Source organism: Cajanus cajan, chromosome 8, assembly GCF_000230855.2.
Source record: "Cajanus cajan strain Asha chromosome 8, NIPB_CcT2T_4, whole genome shotgun sequence".
Lineage (NCBI taxonomy): Eukaryota > Viridiplantae > Streptophyta > Magnoliopsida > Fabales > Fabaceae > Cajanus > Cajanus cajan.
This window is the reverse complement of record NC_138524.1, coordinates 49686920-49711150: the sequence shown is the minus strand read 5'-3', so window position 1 is coordinate 49711150 and position 24231 is coordinate 49686920. Positions and strand designations below refer to the sequence as shown.

Sequence of the window (24231 nt, the reverse complement as noted above, 5' to 3'; positions counted from 1 at the left end):
ATGTGTAAAGCAATCATCCAGATACAGAGTCCGCAAACGGTGAAAGAGGTCCAACGCCTAGCCGGACGGTTAGTCTCACTGTCCCGTTTCATCCCCAGACTCGTTGAAAAGGAAGGGCCGATCTTCACCCTGCTACGGAAGCCAAAAGACTTTCAGTGGACGGATCAGTGTGAAGAGGCTTTCCGAAGCTTCAAAACCTTTCTCACAACTCCGCCGATCTTGTAGAGGCCGGAGCACAAAACCGACCTCCTCCTCTACCTGGCCGTAGTAGAAAGCGCCATCAGCGCAGTCATAGTGCAAGAGCATCAAAAAGTGCAGACGCTGATCTACTTCATCAGTCGAGTCCTTCAACACGCGGAGAAGCGGTACCAAATGATCGAGAAGCTGGCACTGGCACTCGTCACCGTAGCTCGGCGTCTCCGACCATACTTCCAGAGTCACCAAGTGGTAGTCAAAACTGACTACCCCATCAAGCAAATTCTGCGAAAGCCCGAGCTCGCCGGATGGATGATTGCATGGTCGGTAGAATTGTCTGAGTTCGGCATCCAGTACGAAAGTCACAGACCCCTGAAAGCCCAATGCCTGGCCGACTTCGTAGCCGAGCTCACACCTACTACTGCCGAGGAACCCCAGGTATGGACTTTACACGTTGACGGGTCCTCCAACTCTAAAGGTAGTGGTGCAGGTATCATATTGGAAGGGCCGAACCAAGTCACCGTGGAGCAATCCCTCAAGTTTAGCTTCAAGGTGACCAACAACCAGGTGGAGTATGAGGCGCTCCTCGCAGGACTGCGACTAGCCCGCGACCTCGGAGCTCGAAAAGTGAGTTGCAACAGCGACTCGAAGCTCATGGTGGAGCAACTCAGTGGGACGTACCAGGCAAAGGACACTCTTCTTCAGCGGTACTTCCACGTCGCGTCCCACCAGATCTCTTCCTTTGACGAGTTCACCATACAGCATGTGCCTCGAGAACAGAACACCCGAGCTGACCTCCTATCAAAGCTCGCCAGCACCAAAAGGCCTGGACAACACCGAACCATCATCCAGGAGACCTTGCACACACCTAGTTTGGACGACAAAATCGTCAATGTCAGCGACAACGGAGACCTAGGGTGGATGACAGGCATCTGGAGTTACTTGAAAGAAGGGACCTTGCCCGAAGACAAGGACGAAGCTCAAAAAATGAGGATGAGATCGGCAAAATTTGCCATTGTCGGAGATGAGCTATTCAAACGTGGCGTCTCCAGCCCACTACTCAAGTGCTTAACGGTGCCCCGGGCAGCCTACGTCGTCGAGGAAATTCACCGGGGCATATCTGGTATGCACTCCGGAGCACGATCAATGGCGTCCAGAGTACTCCGAGCTGGGTACTACTGGCCCACTCTGAAGTCGGATTGCCAAGACTACATACAAAAATGCAAAAAGTGCTAGCAGTTCGGCAACACACACCGGCAACAGCCCGAAGCTCTCCACCATATGATGTTGGCGTGGCCTTTCTTCCAGTGGGGGATGGACATCCTCGGGCCATTCCCCCCTGCGAAAGGTCAACTGAAGTTCCTCCTGGTGGCGATCGATTACTTCACCAAGTGGATCGAGGCATGTCCACTCGCCAAAATCACCACTAAGAACGTGCAAAAATTCACCTGGAGGATTATCATTTGCAGGTTCGGAATCCCTCACACCCTCGTTACTAACAACGACCGACAGTTCATCGCACAGGGATTCGAGGATTTCCTCCGCAAACTCGGTATCAAACATCTTCCAACCTCGGTGGAACACCCCCAAACCAATGGCCAAGTCGAAGCAGCCAACAAGGTCATCCTCTGGGAACTCAAGAAGCGGCTGGGGAACGCCAAAGGACAATGGCCCAACGAACTTCCCAGCATCCTCTGGGCATATCATTGCACTCCCTAGTCAACCACGCAAGAAACGCCTTACAGGCTAACTTACGAAACTGACACAATGATCCCAGTGGAAGTCAGAGAGACATCCCACCGACGTCAAGTTTTCAATAGCGAGCAGAATGCTCAAGAGTTGGCAGCCGACCTCGACTTGGTTGACGAGCTTAGAGATGAAGCTCAAATCCACGAAGAAGCATGCAAGCTCCGAGCCTCCCGAAGATACAACACCCGAGTAAGACCTCGCTCTTTCCGAGTTGGTGACTTGGTGTGGCGATTGCTAGGCGAAGCACGGAAGGACACGTCAGATGGAAAGCTTGCACCCACTTGGGGTGGCCCCTTCCGAGTTACAGAAGACTTGGAAAATGGAGCATATAGACTGGAAGAACTCAGCGGAAAACCTATACCGCGAACTTGGAATGCTACGCATCTCAAGTTTTATTTCAGTTAAACTTTGTACGAATGAGCTGTGCACTTTTTTCTCGCCTCAGTCTTTTGTCCCAAAAAATAGAAAAATGGGTTTTGGCTCAGAGGGTTTTTAACGAGGCGCATATTTTCATCAATAAAGTAACTCATTCTCTCCTATTCACATTCTTTTATCTTCATCATTTTACCACAAAATGCTCTATGCTTAACGCGCTTATCCAAGGTCGAATTCGAACCTTGGTAAAATACATTCTTCTATAAATTCGAGGTCGAGTACGAACCTTAAAACGCTAAAATCCGAGGTCGAATTCGAACCTTGATGAAACACGTTCTACGCTAAAATTTGAGGTCGAGTACGAACCTTAACACGTTTCTTTTAGGTCGAGTATGAACCTTAACACGTCTATCTGAGGTCGAGTCCGAACTTCGGTATGATTAAGGTCGAGTTCGAACCCTCACAAAAAATTACTCAATGAAAATCTGAGGTCGAGTCCGAACCTCGATACGATTAAGGTCGAGTTCGAACCCTCACAAAAAATTACTCAATGAAAATCTGAGGTCGAGTCTGAACCTCGGTACGATTAAGGTCGAGTTTGAACCTTCACAAAAAATTACTCAATGAAAATTTGAGGTCGAGTCCGAACCTCAGTATGATTGAGGTCGAGTTCGAACCTTCACAAAAAATTCCTTAACGAGTATCTGAGGCCGATTTCGAACCTCGGCATGATCGACTCAAAGAAAAGTATCACCAAGCATAAAAGCATACAACAGACATTGAACACATGTCTCAAAACGCGCAAACAAGAAACGATCAAGACTGAAAACAAAAAGCAGAAACAAGCGCAATGGAAAATAGGCAAAAAATACACATATATACAACAACGTTTCTAAAAGTTCCACACTTGAATTCAACAAGAAAAGTAAAGCAGGAAAAAATTAAACTAGGCTATTACAAATATTTAGCCTACACAGAGGCATTCTCGCTAGAGCTATCCTCAACATCATCCTCCTTGACCAGCTTCCCGAAGCGGATTACCTTCTCCACATGCATGGCGGAGAACTCGATTCCTGGCGCAAGGAGCCTGGCTTGGCGAGAAGCCTTGAGGAAACCCCTCTTATGCTCTACCATAATGGAACGCTCAACCTCCTTAAGTCTCCTCTCCAGCGCCGCCTTCTCTACCTCCAGCTTCGAAAGGTCTGCTTTCTGGGCAGCAATCTCCTCTTCCCTGCTACCAAGAACGACCTCATCACGGAGACGCTCCTCAGTCGCCATCACCAGCTCGCTCTTCAGAAATGTCACTTCATCTTCCAAAGAGCGAACCTGGCCTCGGGAAGACGTCACCTCGTCTTCCAAAGATCGCACCCGACCTCGGGACGAGGCAACGAGCCCTTGCAGCTCACTCACCTGGGAAGCATAATTCTCATTGGAGCGTAAGGCGATCTCCAGCGACTTCTGAACCCTGGCGAGATCGCCTTTCGTTGCATGAAGCTCGACCCCCTGCATCTTCGCCTCGCCAAGAGCGGCACTCAAGACCTGGTTCTCCGCCTTCAGAGCCTTGTTCTCCTCCCTCAAAGGCTGGATCCGGCTCCTCAATCTAACCAGATCCTCTTGCTGTTTGGACCACCTATGCTTCCTGTGGTCCACAATCGCCATGGTCCTCTACAGAAGGACCTGGGCCGCGTCAAAACCTTCCACAGGCCCAGCCTCTTCGATCATCCCTTGATCTTCCGAGCTCACCGAACCCTTGGGAAAGAACTTCTCGGTGGTCACCCCCGCGCTCCACAACGAATCCATGTCAGCCGAGGCGCTAACATGATCCAACCTCACACCCGAGCGGTCTTTCTCGAAGTGGTGGGCAATGTGTCGGCTTCGGGAAGCCCCCTGGGATGGACCAGAGGAAGGCGCAGACATGACAGGCGTCGTCGCCGGGATCTCAGAGCTTAGTCCCTCGCCACGAGCCTCAGCAGTAGTGGAAGCAGGTGCCCCCTGCTCAGCAATAGGAGGGTCCACTTCAGGCACCTCCGACCTCGAAGTCTCCAAGACCTCGGCGGCCTTGCTCGCTTGCAAATGTATACATTCCTTTTAAGACAAAACTCAAACAGAGAAACAAGACATAGGGGGAAGATACACTACTCACCCCCTCAACGGGGGCGACTTGCTCAGCAACCTGAGCCGCCACCTCGGCGGCACTCCCCTCCTACAAGAAACCAAAAATTCCTTCAAGGGCGGAAAAGTAACGTCAAAGATAGAAGAAAAATCAAATAAGCAAGATACTTACCACAACAGTCTCGACGACTCGCTCAGCAGCTCGGGTGGACACCCCGACAGATTGAGCAGTAGGCTCGGCAGCCGCCTCCACCTCCTCGGGAGCCACCCGAACAGCCTCGTCGGGCGGTAGACTCCCAATTAGATCCACCGCGTCAGCATCAGTGGCCTTGGAAGTAACCTCCTCTGTTTCGCGAGAAGCAGAGGTCCCCCTGACCTCTTTCCCACCCCTCTTTCTTTTTCGGTTGACCTTCTGGGGGGAAACACTCTCCTCTTGAGGTTCGGGGACCTCGAGCTCGGTAACGTTGTAGCGATGCTTCAGCTCACGCCACAAGTTCTTCCCCATGATGCCTACAGACAGGAAATAAAACACATCAGCAAAGAAAAATTACACAAACTCCAACAAGCTACCGAAAGACAAAATACTCACTCTCCAGGCCCCTCTCCTTGTGCGCCGAGTTCGCAAGAGACAGGACGAGCTTGCAATCCAGCGGACGAGGAAGCGCATAAAGATTCTCAATGGCGGCCGCCTCCGAAGCCGTCAAGTGCAAGTGGTCCACCCCGTGATACCTAGACGGTTTGGGGCACCAATAGAAAGGGAACTTCGGCAACCCACCGAAGTAGAAACCCCCATCTTCTAAAGGGTCGACATCCACAAGGGCAACCCGAAAAAACTCTTGCTTAAAATTTTTATATGATTGGGCGTAAAGGGTAAACAAACCCCCATCTCTACTCCCACTCAGCGGCAGCACGCCGTAAGGCGGAACACCTATTTTCAACTGGTAGAAATGAAGAAAAACGCAAAGGGACACCTCTATCCCTAGGACTGTACACAGAACTTGAAACGCCCTCAAAAAACCCCAGCTATTGGGGTGTAGCTGGCAAGGATCCGCGTTGATGTAATTCAAAAAATCACACTCAAACTGAGTAAAAGGAAGACAGACGCCCAGGTCCCTGAAGAGACACTGGTAGACATAGAAATGGGGAGGGTCAGTAGACCTCCCCATGTACACACCCTCACCGGCCAGACAGGGTTAGAGCCGGATCATCCGGGAAATGGAAGGGTCACAAATTCGGTGCGTTCTCCAAACCGCGTTGACCTCCAGAAACGATCTGAACACACTTTGGACCCCCCCATATCGCGCTTGACCCAGTCGTAACCAGGGATGCCTGGCTCCAGGTGATGGAATAACACTAAGGTCGAGAAGACCAAGAGGTGATATACTAAAGGAGGCAAGAGGAATGGGATTGTAAGGCCATTTTTGGACCTTAGCTCCTAGGTTTTATAGCATTTATTTCTTTATTCCTATTTTGCCCTTGTCTTTAATTTCCTATTTTACCCTTGTATTTTGGGGTATTTTAGTCATACAATTTATTTTACTTGTATTTCCAATTTTACCCTTGTATTTTGGGGTGTTTAGGACTTAGAATTTATTTTCTTTTGTATTTCCCATTTTACCCTTGTATTATGGGGTGCTCTAGATTATTAGGGTTTTTAATTTTGGGCTAGGGTGTTAATTAGAGGGTGACACATTTTTGGTGCTTATTGGGTCTATTTTTGGTGTTAGAAAGGCTTAGGCCCAAGTGGAGGGCAAAGGTTGCATGGTCTTATCATGCACCTAGATATAGCCAATCTAAACCCAAAGATTCCATCCTTGGCCACCAAGTTGCATCTAGGGTTCATTTGCATTTCATTTGGAATGCATTTGCCTACTCCAAATGCAACCCTAGATGCCTCCCCTCCTATAAATACCCAACACCCCACCACTTGTAAATACTTTGGATTATATAGATTTTGAGTGAGCATTCTTATGCCTCAACGTCTCATCCTTAGTCCCTAGGGTAAGTTTCGGCTATCCCCCTCCTATCTCCACCCTTGGAGAGTAGGAAACCTAGAGTGGCCTCCACCTACCTTGGAGTGAGCCAACTTTGAGCACCCAAACACCACCACCCTAAGTGCTTTCGCCCAAACACCATCATTTTCACGCCAACTTCCTTTTCTTCACCATACACCTTTCCTTTTGTCTACCTTGTTGAACCTAGATCAAGGGCAAAGGCTTTCTCCCTTCAATCCCTACGTCATTCATGGAAGGAGAAATCCATCAAGGTCCTTAGGCAGAGGCAGGTCCCTCTTCTCGGCAGTGGCTTTCCCGGCAGCCACCGCCTTGCCGCGCGTCTTGCCCTTGGCAGGCACAGAAGAACCAACACCACTTCCACCAGCCATTAAAGAAACAGAAAGACTCGAAGAAGGTTGGGAAAGAAGGAAAAAGAAAACTGTAGAAAGGAAATACCTGGTACTCTTCCTCAGAAAACAACCCTAACAATGTCGGGGTTACCGGAAACGACGGCAGAAACGGAGAAAATGGAGACGGAGGACAAACGGAAACGAGATAAACAGCGTGCACAAGAAGCTGAGAGAGCGAAAAAAAAGAGTAAAGTGAAAGGGGAAGAGGCGCGAGGGAGAGAAAAGGGTTTCTCCCAAAATCAAAACGGTCACGCCACGTATCAGCCAAGGGACGCGTCTGATGACACATTAATTGAGAACAATTATGACAAAGGCAAACCATCATTACATAACCGTCACTCCCATTAACGCGCCACTTGCACGTTCTCGGGAGATGACCAGTTATGACACATGGCATCTCAACAAGCACGCGTACGCGAGGGGTCACAGCCACTTGACGAGCTCGGTCTTAACTCCTCGACCCACGGTCTTTGGAGCTCGGGGGGCTAGTGTACTATCCATACTGCAAGGCCAAGCTCCCAGCTCGGCATCGCAGCGCATGACGACCTCGGATACGCGCTACGTGACGTCAGCTCGTCACTTAACCAGATCATAACTGATCTGAGGAGATCTCGGTCCAGACGAGATCCGCTATCTAATTAGATCACAACTGATCTCAGGCCCAACGCAACCCTAATCCATACTAAGGTACGTGCATTACTTATATGAGACATACACTCATACAAACCCTAACTTTAGCATCAGGGTCTCTTTTGTAGGTACCACCCCCATCTTGGAACATCAAGCGTACCAGCGAAGGAGGCTCACCAATCTTACTCGGCGGATCACCTCTACGGCAGATCTCCGGTAAGAACGCTTTCAAAAAAAAATGTTGTAAGTTTTTTATAAAGAAAATTAAATACCCTTTATTATGTCTATTTTACTCCATATATAACTACCACGTTAGACTAGTTGAAAACATGATAACTAACTAAAGTTAGCAGAAAAACACATAGAAGGGGGGTTTGAATATGTGTGTGTGTCTGTAGGAAGGAATTTTAAAATCATTTTCGCAAGAGTAATATACTTCATCCAATGCACTTTCGAATATCAAACGGTTAGCCAAAATTTGATTAACGTAAGATCATTGTGTCTGACAGGTTTATCGACTGCTAAGGAAAATGGTTTCTAATAATAAGTATTTGAAGTTGTCACACTTTCCTTTTCAAGATAGTTTCGTCTAAAGTCAAGCAGTAGATAAAGCTTTTCATTGTAATATACTTATTAAACAAAATTGCGTCTTCGTCTGAAAATGGTTTTAACGATATCTAAATATTGGACAAAGTCTTTCACAAAGATTTACTTAGTAAAGAAGATTTATTCCTAGTTAGACAAGAAAAGCAAATGCAATCATTTTATACTGGTTCGCTCAACTGAGCTACGTCCAGTCTCCTTCAGTTGAAGGGTTCCACTAGATATCAAATTGAAGAACATTGAGTATTATCGTCCACTCTTGGACCTGAGTATTCTCGACCACTCCTGGCCCTGAGTATTCTCGACGACTCCTAGCCTGCCATCTTCACTCACCAGCGCTAGTATTCTTAAACCATTTCTGGTTCTCCAAGTATTCTCGACCACTCCTGGCCCGTTGGCTTCACTCACCAACGCTAGTATTCTTAAACCACTTATAGTTCTTCAAGTATTCTTGACCACTCCTGGCCCGCCAGCTTCACTCACCAGCGCTAGTATTCTTAAACTGCTTATGGTTCTCCAAGTATTCTCGATCACTTCTAGCCCGTCGGCTTCACTCACCAACGCTAGTATTCTTAAACCACTTATGATTCCCTAAGTATTCTCGACCACTCTTGGCCCGTCGACTTCACTCACCAACGCTAGTATTCTTAAACCACTTCTGGTTTCACAAGTATTCTCGACCACTCCTGGCCCGTCGGCTTCACTCACCAACGCTAGTATTCTCTTATCGGCCACTTCTGGCTAGTAGTGAGTATTCTTTGACAAGCCTCTCCAGGCTTTATAAGTATTCTTTTCCTAGCCTCTTCAAGCTTTAAAGTATTGGCTAGATGTATAATCAGGTTTGAGTGTTTGGGTTACTCTTACAGAGAGGATATACATATATGATTTACACTCACTAAGGTTTTGCTTCTAAGATGTACACATTTAGGATTCCTTAGTTTACAGAGAGGATTACACTAAGGTACATTTGATTCTACTTGCTCTTTCTCTGCTTTTGTTACTTCATGGGCTGAATATAATTCTTCTTCATGCTTGCACCATTTGGGTCAGACAGCCAACCTTTTAAGGTTTTATGTTGAGACCTATATATAGTCTTGTGAAATCTGCCCGTTACAAGTGTCCGTTGAAGCAGACATAGTCGTTCACGACCCGTTTGATCTTGTCATTTAATGCTCAGATTCTTGCATTAAATGTTGCTTCTTGTGATAGACCTTGTGTGAAGTGTTTTCTGTCTTGGTAGCAGCAGTGTCTAAGTTTAGCAGAGACCTAGAAATCTTTTTGTCCTTTTCTAGTCTCACAACTGTGAAGTTTTGTCCTTGTCTGAAAAAGTAATGCACTTTTTTTGACACATGCACGCTTCTAGTTCTGCGCTTGATTTTCTCCTTTCCTCTTTTATTCTTACAATTCAGATGACTTCGTGTGTTCTTCTGTGAGTGTGGACTATATTCAAATTGTCCTTTTTGGCTTGATTCCTCAGGTGATTGCATCACAAATTTTCGTCTACGTCTGATAGTCTATATGTAACTCAAACTTCAACCTTTGTCTAAGCATTTATCATTAACGTATTGACTTTTCCTTTTGTCTTGGTCAACCTTATATATGGTCAGACTTTCCATTTCTTCTGGAATTTCTTTTTGGTCGTTGACCATCTTGTGGCTGAATCTTTATGTTTTGCCTTAGATTGTGCTTGATGTATTATCGTCTTGTTCTTTATTTTACCTATATGTTTTTCAGGAACACAAAAACACTTGTTAGAGATAACAACATGTATTATATTTGTCTCACTCAAAATCTTGTTAGAAATTTCTTTATATGGCTTAACACTGACATGGTTGCCACACCATCATTTAACGGTATAGTTCTTGACAATGAAAACAAAAAATTGTTAACCGAAGGAATTAAAGTTTAGGAACCGAAACCAATAACTTTTTTAGGAATTTAATTTTTTTTATAAAAACAACAAAATCGAAAGATATCTATTTAATATGAATTTAAAACACGTGTAAGTCTGTGGAATCCTCGTATATTTATTCAAAAGCTTCCCGATCTGAAAAGACGCCGCTTGTGAACAAGACCAAGCCAACCATATGTGACTTCATTAATTCCATATAGGATCTCAATCTCACAATCAACGAGTCAGACTATAGTAAAACCAATAAAAAGGAGGGCGATCGATTGGTTCAATATCTTTTGTCCGATAAAGAATAAGAAAACTCGTGTGGATCAATTCAGCACTAATTTGAACTTGTTAATATCAATATATTATCATAGGGAGGAAATTCAACTAAACAGTTGTTTTAACAATAATATCATGAGGAATCAAACACGCAAAATGCGTTTCTTGCAAGGAAAATATCTTAATGGCACAAACAAAGTTACGTGAAGAACTAAAAGTTTATAAAATAAATGGCTATGTCCATGCAACAGCACATTGAACATCGCACGCAGAGCCTAGCTAACTGAAATTATAAAGTACATTATATTTTCGCCAAAGTGTTCACACAAACAACATATTAATTATTAATTATTTCATTCATCAACTAACTCGCTAAGAGCACAAATTGTCCTTTGCACGTACACTCCATGTTTTCTTCTTCTTTTCCAAAAAGAAAAGAGAAAATGAACACATAATGATTAATTTAGTGCTGCTCAATGAACTCTTTGATCCTGGCAATAAGAGCATCCCTTTGAGCACCAGTGTTTGGGTCCATATCCACCGCAATTTTGTTGAGATAAAAGCTATGAGTCACTCCTTTGCTAACAAACAACTCCACTTCCTTGTTGGCCTTCCGCATCGCTTCATAGTACTCCATCTCTGTGTCAAAGATCAAGTCCATCTCCGCCAAACACAGTAGAAATGGCGGTAGTTTCAGCCCACTAAGTGGCGGAGCACTGTCGCCCATGGGGCATGAAATTGGGTGGTCTTTGTTAGAACCCAATGGCAATGCCAAGTTCATGAACTTGTCCACCATGTCCAAAGTCAAAAATGGAGATTGTGGCTTCTCTAGCTCTGACCTGCTCCGTTTTGACCGAGAGAATCCCGGATGAATTGGGATTCCTCCGATGAGACGAAGCGGGTCTAACCGAGTCCTTCCAGCTCGAGTAGCCACCTCATGCACAATATTTGCACCAGAGCTATCTCCAATTAGAAAAACACGGTTAAAATCACCGTACTTTTCAAGCCATGGCTCCTCTGCATTTCTTTTAACTACAGATTGTAGCCAGATGAGTGCAGAGAAGCCATCATCAATGGCAGCTGGGAGACGATTTTCGGGGGCACGACGAAGGAAGGGGGAGACAACAATGACTCGAGCCAATTGAGCCAACCGGGTGTAAAATTGGTAATACATAAACCAATCCGGTTCACTTATGCAAAACCCACCACCGTGAAAGTGTAGGAAAATAGGGAGTTTCTCCTCATTGGAGATTATTTCTGGTAGGTAAAGCCGGACATGGGGAGGAACTGATTCAACCATGAATTTGACTTCTGATGGACCGGTCCATGTCCGGTCCACTGAACCATCATCGTAGAGTCTCAACCAACCGGACACTTCTTCCACGAGCTTCTTCTCTTGGACCATGATTTTGGTGGCAACGAGTGTGTTATTATACTTATATAGAAGTGAAATGGAGATGTTTATTTAATATGAAGTGAGGATGGCATTGAATGTGTAAGGAAGGGGAAAAGGAAGAGACATATGAGTATCATGTCTTAAATAAGGTTCCAATACGCGCGAGATGTTTCAAGTGAATATTTACCATGTGAAAATATTTTAAGGATTGATATTTCATGCAATGTCGTTTTTGCAGCATTTCCCAAGGACAAAAATTTGAGAAAATTAGACATACATATATACAGTGACGGATCTAGAAAATTTGTTAAGTAGAGGCAATAAAATATTTTATATCCTCTTTACTAAAAAAAATTAATAATTTTTCTAAAAAATATATATGATAAAAATTTAAAATACCTTATTTTAATAAATTAAAATTATCTTATAAATAGTGATAATTTTTTCTTTTTCTTTTTTTGTTTGATATTATATTTAAATGTCATTCTATAATATTTTGTGACTTATTTAATATTAGAGGAATAAAATGATAAAAATTAATAGGATAAAAATAATAAAATTATTAATTTTTTTTTTTTTTAGTTTTCTAAATTTTTACACTCATTTAAAACAAAAATATTTTATGAGTGCAATGTCTATTTTTTTTATAAGAATAAATGTCTTTATTTAAATATGTTTAAGTTAAAAAAAAAATTGTGTGACAATTACTCTCATTTCTTTTAACATGGATTGTCTCCTACCAACGTACAATATGCATATATATGATCAAATCGTTAAAAAATAAAATAAAATTGAAAAATAACCTACATTAGTAAACTAAATTATGACACATTTAATGAGTAAAGATGTAATAATTCTTTTAGTATAAAAAAAATATAGTATATTATAATAATAGTAATAAATAAGAAGGAATTTACTTATTTCAAGAATAAATTTGGATAGACTTACTCCACTCAATAATTCGTGTTTTACATCAAGTATTCAACCGTTCAATTAAAAGTCTTTAATATATATATTGAATTTATAAAATTTTAAAAAAAATTAAAAATTATTTGATACCTTGTTTCATTAATTTAAATTGATGAATAATCATTAAGAAAAACATTTTTATATGTTATTTTGAATCTATCTAACGAAGTATTATATGATTTTTAATTTTTTTTAAAAAAAATTATAAATTATTAAAAGCCTTTAATTTAATATTTAAATTTTTTAAACTTTAATATAAAACATTAGTTATTGAAAAGAGTAAATCTATCAAAACTTACTTTTACAGTAAGTAAATTTTTTTTTTATAAAAAATTAAAATAATTTTATCATAGAGTAAAAGTAATTAAATAATGAAATAAGATATCAATATATTTTATTATATTAGATATAATAAGGTAATTAAAATATAATTAATAATATATATTTTATAAAATAATTAATATTTAATATAAAAAAGAAGATAAACAAAATTTTAGTGGTGGCCCACTCATCCGTCATTGCATATGTAATCATGTAATCGAAAGCGAGCTTTTCCTGCTCTTGTTTTCCACTTGTAATAGTAGCGCTGTGCTGTAATCGCAGAAGTATTGTAACAATCCAAACAACTTTTTTTGATTTTGATTTCTTCACACTTTTTGTTTAACATTGTGGCAGAATTGTCAAGAAAGTGGGTGTTTTATATCGGACAACCGTACCTGCATGTAATACTCAAACTTGTTTCGATTTTGACAAGAAATACTCGGTTTGACCGGATACGAGTACGGGTACGGGTAAAACTCAATATTTGAAATTGGGTATGAGTATGGGTACGAGTATGTACTTACCCGTTCTGTACCTGTACCCGTACCCATCCCCGTTTTTATTTTTAATTTAATATTCACTTTTAATTTAATTATATTAAAGAATTTTAATATTTTTTTGTGTGTGATTATTCATTATAATATGAGATAGATAAATAACTTAATTATAATTATAATATAATAAAAAATAATTTAAAAATATCATTTTTTTATAAAAAATAAAAAATAAAAAAATTGACGAGTACAGGTACGGGTACGAATATACTCGATACCCGACAGGAACGAGGATAGAGATGAAAATCACATATCCGACAAGTATGAGTACGGGGACGGGGATGAGTTTGACTCGCGGAAACGAAGACGGGTATCATGAAACCCGTACCCGCCCCGCCCCATTCTCATCCCTAACCAGCAGCCCTACGTGAGTGTGTGATTAAATTTTGTTATGGACAATTAATTAGACTCCTCATTGACCCGACTTGCATTCATGAAACGTTTGTACTTTTTCTTTCCTATAATAACTTAAAAAGATAAAAATAAATTTTAAAATAAATGTCAAACCTTTTAATATACTATTAACAATTTTATGTTTTCATTTTTAACTCTAATACTCTCTTTTGTCTCAAATACTCTCTTCGTCCCACAAAAGGACTCTAGTTTTAATATTTTTAAAAAAAATCATATAATGAACAATGTTCTCTCACTTTTTGATATAATATTAATTTTAAAAATTTTTCTTTATAAATTATTTAACTATTATAATTAAGTGAATTTATTGAAAGACTGAGCTATTATAGTACAATTGTATAAAAAGTTGTACACTTATTATTGTTTTTAATCCATATATAAAAATCTTAAACTGTAATCATTGTGAAATAAAAAGAATAATAATTTTTTGAGAAGTTGATGTATAGTTTCATTTCTAATAAAGAAAATTAATAATAAATTTATTTTATAAAATTATTCTTTTTTATTAATATTATAATATCTGTATTGAAATCCATACTTATGTAACAGTGTACCAATTACCGAAAACGGGCCAACTGAGTTGTGTTGTGCTATTAGACATGAATTAGTTACGTACTCAATAAATTAATAACTATAATAATTAATATAACCCTTGTACCACCCACAAGCAGGACAGAATATATAATAGTGAGAACATTTGTCATTACTATCATTTTATATATATATATATATATATATATATATATATATATATATTATAAAAAAAATAGTATATCATAAAAAATAAAAGTTATATTATAATAAAATAAATACATTAATTAAGTTATTGTATGTATAAAATCTAATTTCAAAGGAAATGTGCATTTATTTAATATTTATCAAATTTTTGAAAAAGATTAATTCTCATATATGATAAAAAAATATTTCTTGATAATAAATCAATTTTTTAAAAATTTAATTAATATATATTTATATATTAATATTCACATATAAAACGTAATATATTAAAAAAAAATTTATAAAATAAAATTTGCAACATGTATATTTATCTTTTGTACTTTTTATTTATTATATACGTTGATTAAAAAAAGAAAAATAGTATAGATTGTAAGATTTCTGTTTTATTTAAAATATTTATTATAAACTATATTTTTAGATAAATTATCATCTAAAAGTTTATGTTAGATATTAAAAACATGTTTATATCATAAATAAATTAAACTTGATTTTTGTAAATTTGACATATTTATTTTTTTTATATTTTTATTAGTGTTAAATTATTATAAAGTATGTCTTTAGAGTTGTAGTTCTAACCAAATATTTTAAAAATATCTATAATAAATTTAAATAAGTTATACTTAGGGCAAGTATTTTTAATGTTCTTACCGGGAATCTGAGGTAGGGATGATCCGCTGGGTAAGATCGGTGAGCCTCCTTCGCTGGTACGCTTGATGTTCCAAGATGGGGGTGGTACCTGCAAAAGAGACTCCGATGCTAAAGTTAGGGTTTGTGTGAATATGAGTCTCCTATAAATAATGCACGTACCTTTGTGTGTATTAGGATTTTGTTGGGCCTTGGGCCCGAGATCAGTTTATGACCTAATTGGATAGCGAGCCGATGTCGCCTAGCGCGTGTCCGAGGTTACTCCGTGCTGTGATGCCGAGCTTGAGCTCGACATAGCGGTACGGATAGTACACTAGCCCCCCGAGCTCCAAAGACCGTAGGTCGAGGAGTTAAGACCGAGCTCGACAAGGGGTCGTGACTTTTCGCGTACGCCTATTTGTCATGACGCCATGTGTCATAATCGTCACCTCGTTCCCATAACGCATGGGCGGCGTAGTGACAAGATTGTATTTTTATTTGTTTGATGACGTGGCCTCTTTGAGCCGATGTGGTGTTCCGATATCCATGTTTCATGGTCGGGCTGAGGAGCTCGGCAATAATGAGCTTACTGCTTGGTTAGGCTGGTAAACCTTTGACCGAGTCAGCAGATTGGTGAGGGACAAGTCGGCAACTCGGCTGGCCAGTACACTTGCCCCTCAAGCATCGAGTGATGTAAGAGCAAAGGGGCTTCTGAGGAGTTCCCAAATTTGTTGTTTGAAGGTTCAAATTCGACCTTGTTAAGTAGATGTGATCTCAAGGTTCGGACTCGACCTTGGCATATCAAGGTTCGAACTCGACCTTGGTTAAGAAAATGTAATCTCAAGGTTCGGACTCGACCTTGGCATATCAAGGTTCGAACTCGACCTTGGTTAAGAAAATGTAATCTCAAGGTTCGGACTCGACCTTGGCATATCAAGGTTCGAACTCGACCTTGGCATATCAAGGTTCGAACTCGACCTTGGTTAAGAAAATGTGATCTCAAGGTTCAGACTTGACTTTGGCATATTAAGGTTCGAACTCGACCTTGGTTAAGAAAATGTGATCTCAAGGTTCGGACTCGACCTTGGCATATCAAAGTTCGAACTCGACCTTGGTTAAGAAAATGTGATCTCAAGGTTCGGACTCGACCTTGGCATATCAAGGTTCGAACTCGACCTTGGTTAAGAAAATGTGATCTCAAGGTTCGGACTCGACCTTGGCATATTAAGGTTCGAACTCGACCTTGGTTAAGAAAATTTGATCTCAAGGTTCGGACTCGACCTTGGCATATCAAGGTTCGAACTCGACCTTGGCATATCAAGGTTCGAACTCGACCTTGGCATATCAAGGTTCGAACTCGACCTTGGCATATCAAGGTTCGAACTCGACCTTGGTTAAGCAAATGTGATCTCAAGGTTCGAACTCGACCTTAGCATCAAGGTTCGAATTCGACCTTGGCAACGTAATTTGTATTTGAAGGTTCGAACCTGACTTTAACATCAAGGTTCGAACTCGACCTTGGCAAGTCTTCATGGTTAATGTGCCAATACTGAAAATGTATGGGAATGAAGTTGCTTTGTTGATTTATTTCTGAGGTGTGCCTCGTTAAAACCTTCCTTGGCCAAAAACCCTTTTCTTTAGTGGGAAAAAAGGCTGAGGAGGAAAAGAGTACATCACCTGAATTTACAAGTTAAGAGAAATAAAATTTGAGGTGGGTGGAATTCCAAGTTCCAAATTTTCCTTTGGAGGGGTCTGTTCTTGCTTCTCCCCGTAATCGCCAAACAAGATCGCCAACTTTAAATGTTCGTGGCCTGACCTTAGTCTTGCTTTCCTTGTGGTTTGTCGCGAATTGCCTTGCAGAACTCGACATGCTCCTCCATCTGGATGTACCCAGCAGCGCGAGCTCGGAGCTCGTCCATGTCAGGAGGAGGTCGTCGGCAAAGGCTATCGACGAAAGGTCCTGGCTTCAACGCCATGAGCATGGAGTGCAGTGCGACCTCGGGATTCAGATTTCGAATCTTTACCGAGATGGCGGCGAATTGTAACGACCTGGCTGGTCACTACACTTACAATCACAGCACACCGGAAACCCTAGATAGAATAGAACGAGTATATAAATATAGGATCTAGAATATAAATATATACAATGTTCTGATCCGACTAGCGTTAGAGTGCACAAACGAAATACAACCAAAGTAGCCAGATAGTGGCCCAACAAACAAACATCTGCCAAACAAGACTCCTCCCTTTGCCAGCTGTAGACTTGCCACTATCACCAGTCTAACCCTGTTCTGCTCCCATACATAGTATGATCATCGCAGTCCAAACCACATGGAAACAACAAAGGGTAAGCTAGTGAAAAGAAATAACATACATATATATATATATAAATATATGAATAGTAAATAGCTACCCCTATCAGCACATCAAATCAACACGTCAATCAGTTTAACAAAATCAGTTTAAAATACCACAACATTCAGCCATACACATCTCACATCATCAGCATACAACTCATCGATTTTACAGCATAATCAGCAATAAGCACACAATGCGTCGTCACACATACAAGTTAGTATTGGTCGCTTGTAATCGGTATAGGTCGACCTGGCCCCTATACCGTGGTCGCTTTGTACACGTGTGCCTCGACCTTGCCCACACACGGGACCACTAAGACTTAGAAGAGAACAGCAAGTTGCCACTCCAAGGGTCAGCTTCCCAGGGAGGGTTTTCAACAAATTGGGCTCCAAGAGCACCACAGCCACTCAATCCACACAATGGGATGAGGAAATTTCGAAAACAACTCCTCTAGTCTTAGTGATCAACAACTCAGCCTTGCGGCCTACAACACCTCAGCCTTTCGGCCTACAACACCTCAGCCTTTCGGCCTACAACATCCAAAATCAACACACAGTACAACACAACATATCAACTTACAACAATATACAACTGATACAACTCAACATAATCAACTTACAACAGTATACAACTGATACAACTCAACATATCAACTCACCACAGTATACAACTGATACAGCTCAACATATCAACTCACAACAATACAAAACTGATACAGCTCAACATATCAACTCACAACAGTATACAACTGATACAGCTCAACATAATCAACTTACAACAGTAAACAACTGATACAACTCAACATATCAACTCACAACAGTATACAACATACAACATATTCAACACATAATACGGCTCATCCACCTTATTTACAACTCATCTATCTCGTCAAATTACCCACCCAAACAACACCAATCAACCTAGCACCTAAAATAACTTTCAACTTGACCAAATTACTAAATGTGAAATGGCAACCTTCACAGAAAACAGCGCATCAAGAGTTATACTACTCCTACCATGCTCATCCTTATCTCATATGAAAGATAAGAAGATTTCCTACAACTCTCAAGAAGACACCAAGTCATTATTCCTTCATCTACCTTGTTAAAAATGATAAAAACCGCAACAGCTATAAGCAATGCTGGCAGCTTGACCCCTCTTCACTAAAACAGTCATATCTGGAGTTCTAAAATTCATTTTTGGGTGATTCCAGCGCCATTGGAAAGATAACATCCAAGGATACAACTTTCATGAAGACTATAAAGTCAAATTCTGAAACTAAAACTCACGCCCGGCGCATTAAACTCACGCCCGGCGCAATTCTCAACCAGAGACCTACAGAAGTCTATTGAGCCCGGCGCCAATCATCCTGAGCCCGGCGCAATATCAGTAACAAAACATATGATTCACGTTTGATAGTGCGCCCGGCGTGGTTCTCCACACGCCCGACGTGATTCACACAGGGATTCCCCATTTCAAATCACGCCCGGCGCTAAGAACTGCGCCCGGCGCAAATTCAAACAGGAACTCTCCCCAGTTCGAAAATTCCACCCAAAACCTGCAAAAATCATCATCTCAGGCACATGCAATCGGTCCAAAATATCACGTTTTCATCATAGAACCCAAAAATACCAGCTTTTTCAACATGCATCCATCAATCATCAAAAACCCAAAATTTTCTCAAAAATCCCAAAGAACCCCAAAAACGAATTTCTTCACACACAGCCACAAATTTTCAAGTAATCAGCCATAAGTTGAGTTCGTGAACTCGATTTTCAACAAATCACAGCCAAGCTAGCTTCCCTTACCTCGGTGAGACGATTCCGAATTCCGGGAAGAGAAATGAGAAGAAGAAGCTTGAATGAAGAAGGAGGAGAAAAGAGAACTCCAATTCTCAACTATCAACCCATATTCACTCCGCACCACCACCTGGCGTCGGCCAACAAGAAAGATCCAAAGCAAAAAGGAGTGAGTGAGTAAAGAGAGATGAGAGTGAGACTTGAGAGAGTAAGAGTGGGGGGAGAAATAACGGAAAGGGAAAAAGAAGGGGCCTCACACGAATCGTTCCATGAACGTCCGGAGTGGCTCGTCGTCACTTTGTCTGAGACTGGCCAGGACAGATGATGTTATGTGATGAGGTCGGCTCGTCGCATACTGTGCTGGGAACCGTCTGACCAGGGTGCCGAAGCTGTCAATTGACTCGGCAGGTAGCTGGGTGTACCAGTTGAGCGCGACCCCTTTGAGCGAGGTCAGAAAAACCCTACACAGGATAGCATCCTCATTAGTGTAAAGATTTACCTGTGTGGTGTACAGATCGATGTGCTCGTCCGGATCCATGGTGCCGTCGTAACGGTCGATGTGGAGAGGCTTCCACCCGAAAGGGAGAGGTGTTTCCATGATGCCGTCCACAAAAAGATGACGGCGGAAGGTCGCCTGATTTCCCGTGACGTGGACAGGAGCGTTGCTTACGTCATGTGCCGACCTATTGGTCGGTATGTGAGACCGATGTGTGGCAGGCCTGGGGGTTGGTGCCCTAGCCGCTGTTGGCGGTTGAGAAACCGAGTGCCCTTCCTCCTCATGCAGGTTGCTTTGTTGAGGGGGTTGATCAGAGGGACGTCGAGGGAGTTGAGCGCAAATACGCTTGTTCTCGGCACGTAGCGCCGCTTGGTCAGCCTCATTAGCAGTACGCATCGCGGCTAGGTCAGTTTCGTGCTTGGTACGAATACTCTGTAGATCTGCGGCGTGTTGCTGCCGCATCTGCTCGACCTGCTCGATCAGTTGTCTCAATGTTGCTTCATTATTCATGTTAGTGGTGTGATCTAGGTCGTCTGTTGCGCGTCTGCTATGGCTTCTGGTGAAAACCATAAGCGTGGCCGATAAGAGCTGTCTTGATCGGCCCCACGGTGGGCGCCAAATGTTCTTACCGAGAATCCGAGGTAGGGATGATCCGCTGGGTAAGATCGGTGAGCCTCCTTCGCTGGTACGCTTGATGTTCCAAGATGGGGGTGGTACCTGCAAAAGAGACTCCGATGCTAAAGTTAGGGTTTGTGTGAATATGAGTCTCCTATAAATAATGCACGTATCTTTGTGTGTATTAGGGTTTTGTTGGGCCTTGGGCCCGAGATTAGTTTATGACCTAATTGGATAGCGAGCCGATGTCGCCTAGCGCGTGTCCGAGGTCACTCCGCGCTGTGATGCCGAGCTTGAGCTCGGCATAGCTGTACGGATAGTACATTTAACAAAAGTTAGACTCAGACCTACTAAATTATAGTATAACCTAGTTTGACCTAGTTTATTTTCACCCTTAATTAAAATTATAAATATAAAAATTTATTAAAAATAATTATTTTAAAAGTTATATATAAAATTTTTAATACTATAAATATATAAATAAATACTATCTCTCACTATCTAAAGCTTCTAGCTTCATTACTGCCCACAAGACATGTCCCTTTTAAATGGTTACGCTCTAAATAATTTTTCTAGAGATGTCACTGAAATATATACTTACACCGTTTAAAAGCATTTTAGCATGTCTAATTTACAAGTTATATGTTTATAAAAATAAGTTATAAATAAATAAATATTATATTTAAATATATAAATTATATTAAAATATGTCTAAATAAATACTTTTTAACATATAAATTATATTTTAGATTTATAATAAATAATTTACATTGTGACATAAAATTAATTTTAATTATTAATAATTTATTTTAAATTTATTAAAATTATATTTATTGATAAATATTATATATAAAATTTTAATTATATAAGAAGTTAAAATAGTTTTTAAAAAATTTCTTGTTAAATTAACTTCTATATATTAAAAAAGAATAACTGCATTACATAAGAGCATTTTTTGACGAAAGAGTTTTTAAGAATTTTTTCTAACTTTTTATATAAGTCAAATTTTATTTTTCATAATTTTTTATAATTAAATTTTAATAAAGTAAATTATCAATAAATTAAAAAAATCTTGTACTATAATATAAAATTATTTAACATATCTCTAAAATATAATTTATATGTTTAAAAATATCTATTAATATAACTTTTAAATATAATTTATTTATTAAAAAATAATTTATTTATATATAATTTATGATAAATTTAAGTTGTATATAATATATATTTAAATTGTACAATGTACGAAATAAAATGATAATTTATTTCAATAATACTATATTTATTTCATAGAAAATATAATAAATAAAAATTGAGTTATATAATAGAACTTAAAAATAAGGGATAAAGAGAGGTAGTGAATTCTCTTTTGACGCATGACTTTTTATTTTGATGAACATCATTCATATAATATCATAAAACTGATAATAAAGAACTAATATGTGTTTGTGAAACATAACTTTCACTAGCCAAATATAATTTTAACAATACAAGAATTAATCCTGAGAGAACCGGATCGACTCACTAGTACACAATAAGCATTTTGCGTCGGTTATTTAGGAGTTTTTACATCAGAAAAAGTTCCGACGTAGAAGCGGGAGACGTAAATTTACGTCGGGGCGCGAAAACCGACGTAAATTTACGTCGGACATGCCAAGGTTCGACGTAAAAAGTTATAAAAAATTAAAAAAAAAAAAAAAAGAAAACAAGTGCAGTAGAACGGCCCGTTGTGCGTTCTCCAAGCAGAACGGCCCGTTCTGCTTGATAAACCCAGGAGCAAGTTCTCCAAATCCGGACTTCATCTTTTAACTCTTCTAGCGCAGAGCTCCTTTCATCTCGGCCTAACCTAGTTGGATCCGTGGATGTCTCTGCTACTTTCTGACAGTCACTCTTCATCTTCTCCTCTTTTATCTAAGCTTGATTCTGTTTATTACAAAAAAAATATTGAAACTGGTCATAAACATAACCTCATAGAAAAAAAGATGGACATATGAAACCAACGCGAAGAAGAAACCTCCGAAGAAGAAAAACAGAAGAAGAAACTTGAGGAGGCTTCGGAGGGATAAGGTGCAGAAGAAGAAACAACGCGCGGGAGAAAGAAATTTTTGAAACCTAGCCATGCGCGCACACCTTCTTTTAAGCAGGCTGTGGCTTATTTACGTCGGTCCCTTTAAGGTCCGACATAAATTTTAACATCTACGTCGGACACTATGTATAGCCGACGTAGATGTTAAAATTTACGTCGGTCCCTTAAAGGTCCGACGTAAAAAAGTCATAAAAATTACGAAACGTGCCACCGCGTTTTTATTACATCGGGTGTTTGTATTTCCGACGTAAAATGGGTGACGTAATATCCTAATTTTCCACTAGTGACTTGACATAGAGTTACTCCAAAAGAATATACATTATTAATCAGAGAAAATTTTAGGCGCATTAGATCTAGTTATTTTTAATTTTAGATGATTATTATTAATCAGTGTGTATATTTAAATCTATTCAAAGCAAAAATGATGTGTTGAGACGATATATTCATATTACCAAGTCTTTTAGAGTTTAAAACAAATTGTAGTTATCATAGCAAATAGTGCATTCTTATTAGAGTGAAAACATTCACCTAAGCAAAATTTTCATGCATGCATTTTTATTAGAGCAAAAAATATCAATCCAAGCAATTTATTCATGCATTTTTCTTAGAGAAAAAATTTGTTTCAAGATATTAAAGTAAACGTTATTGAAACAAATCATGCACAAGTATTAGCATATAGAGCATATAAGTATAAAAATAAATTATGAATTAGTATCAACATATAATTATATATACTAGGCAGATGATATATGAACACTTTATAAACATAAATAAATATGTTTTGCCTGAGATGGAGAAATTTGTCTAAAAGGTGCATAGAACAAAAGACAAACAAAGATTTTCGAAAACAAAGCTAGTGTTGTACTCCCCTTTTTGGCATCAGCAAAAGTTTGGACCAAAGTAGCACTAGTCCAAAGACTAGTCATCAGGGTTGATATTGATGTTTTGAGCTTGACAAGCAGTTTCTGATACTTCCTATCATAGCAACATTCTTAACGAAATGTTTCTTGGAATGCTAAGAGACCTATAAGTGGGTGACCATCATTTTGATTTTAGATATGGAGTCAAGAACAACATCAGATGAAGATGACATCCAAGAAGTGTCCTGAGAAATTTCATATAGGGCAACAAAATTATAGGTAATTAAGGGTAGTATAGATATAAATAAATAAGAGCGAATGAGCAAGAGGAAAATTAAAAGGCGAGGAATAAACGAATGTGTGGCATGGTTGGTAAAGAGTGTTAAAAGTAGAAAGATGAATAGTAGGAAGAGGTGGAGTCTGTTGGTAGCAACGGCCAATGGCAAAGAGGGAAATATTTGTCATTACTAGAGGCACCAAACTGATGGAAATTGACATACATCATATACCTTACATCCTTAAGATAGTTTGCCTTTTTCTCTTTGCCTTTGTAAATGGGTTGTTGCATAACCTTGAGTTTGGACTCAACTTGGAAGAATTTGGTCAAAGGTTGGATTTTGCATGGTCTTTTGGGTCCACCAATCATGAAAGGAAGATTGTGAAGGGCTCCCTCATAACCTAACTTCAAAATAGCTCAAAAGTGGCAAACATCTTCATATTCATAGCATTGTTGATTGATGAGTGCCTTAGTTTGTGC

General features: G+C 40.0%; 2 protein-coding genes across 2 annotated transcripts; one reads left to right on the top strand and one right to left on the bottom strand.

The window, feature by feature from the left end:
• Positions 1-372: 372 nt before the first annotated feature.
• Positions 373-1431, top strand: LOC145950494 (uncharacterized). The gene is made up of 2 exons (XM_083061586.1): positions 373-556; positions 674-1431. Exons 1-2 carry the CDS (start codon positions 373-375, stop codon positions 1429-1431), a joined length of 942 nt encoding a protein of 313 aa, XP_082917712.1.
• A 9012-nt stretch (positions 1432-10443) lies between these two features.
• On the bottom strand, positions 10444-11774 carry LOC109792514 (strigolactones hydrolase CXE15). The gene has a single exon (XM_020351935.3). It carries the CDS (start codon positions 11647-11649, stop codon positions 10708-10710), a length of 942 nt encoding a protein of 313 aa, XP_020207524.2. The 5' UTR covers positions 11650-11774; the 3' UTR covers positions 10444-10707.
• Positions 11775-24231: the final 12457 nt, after the last annotated feature.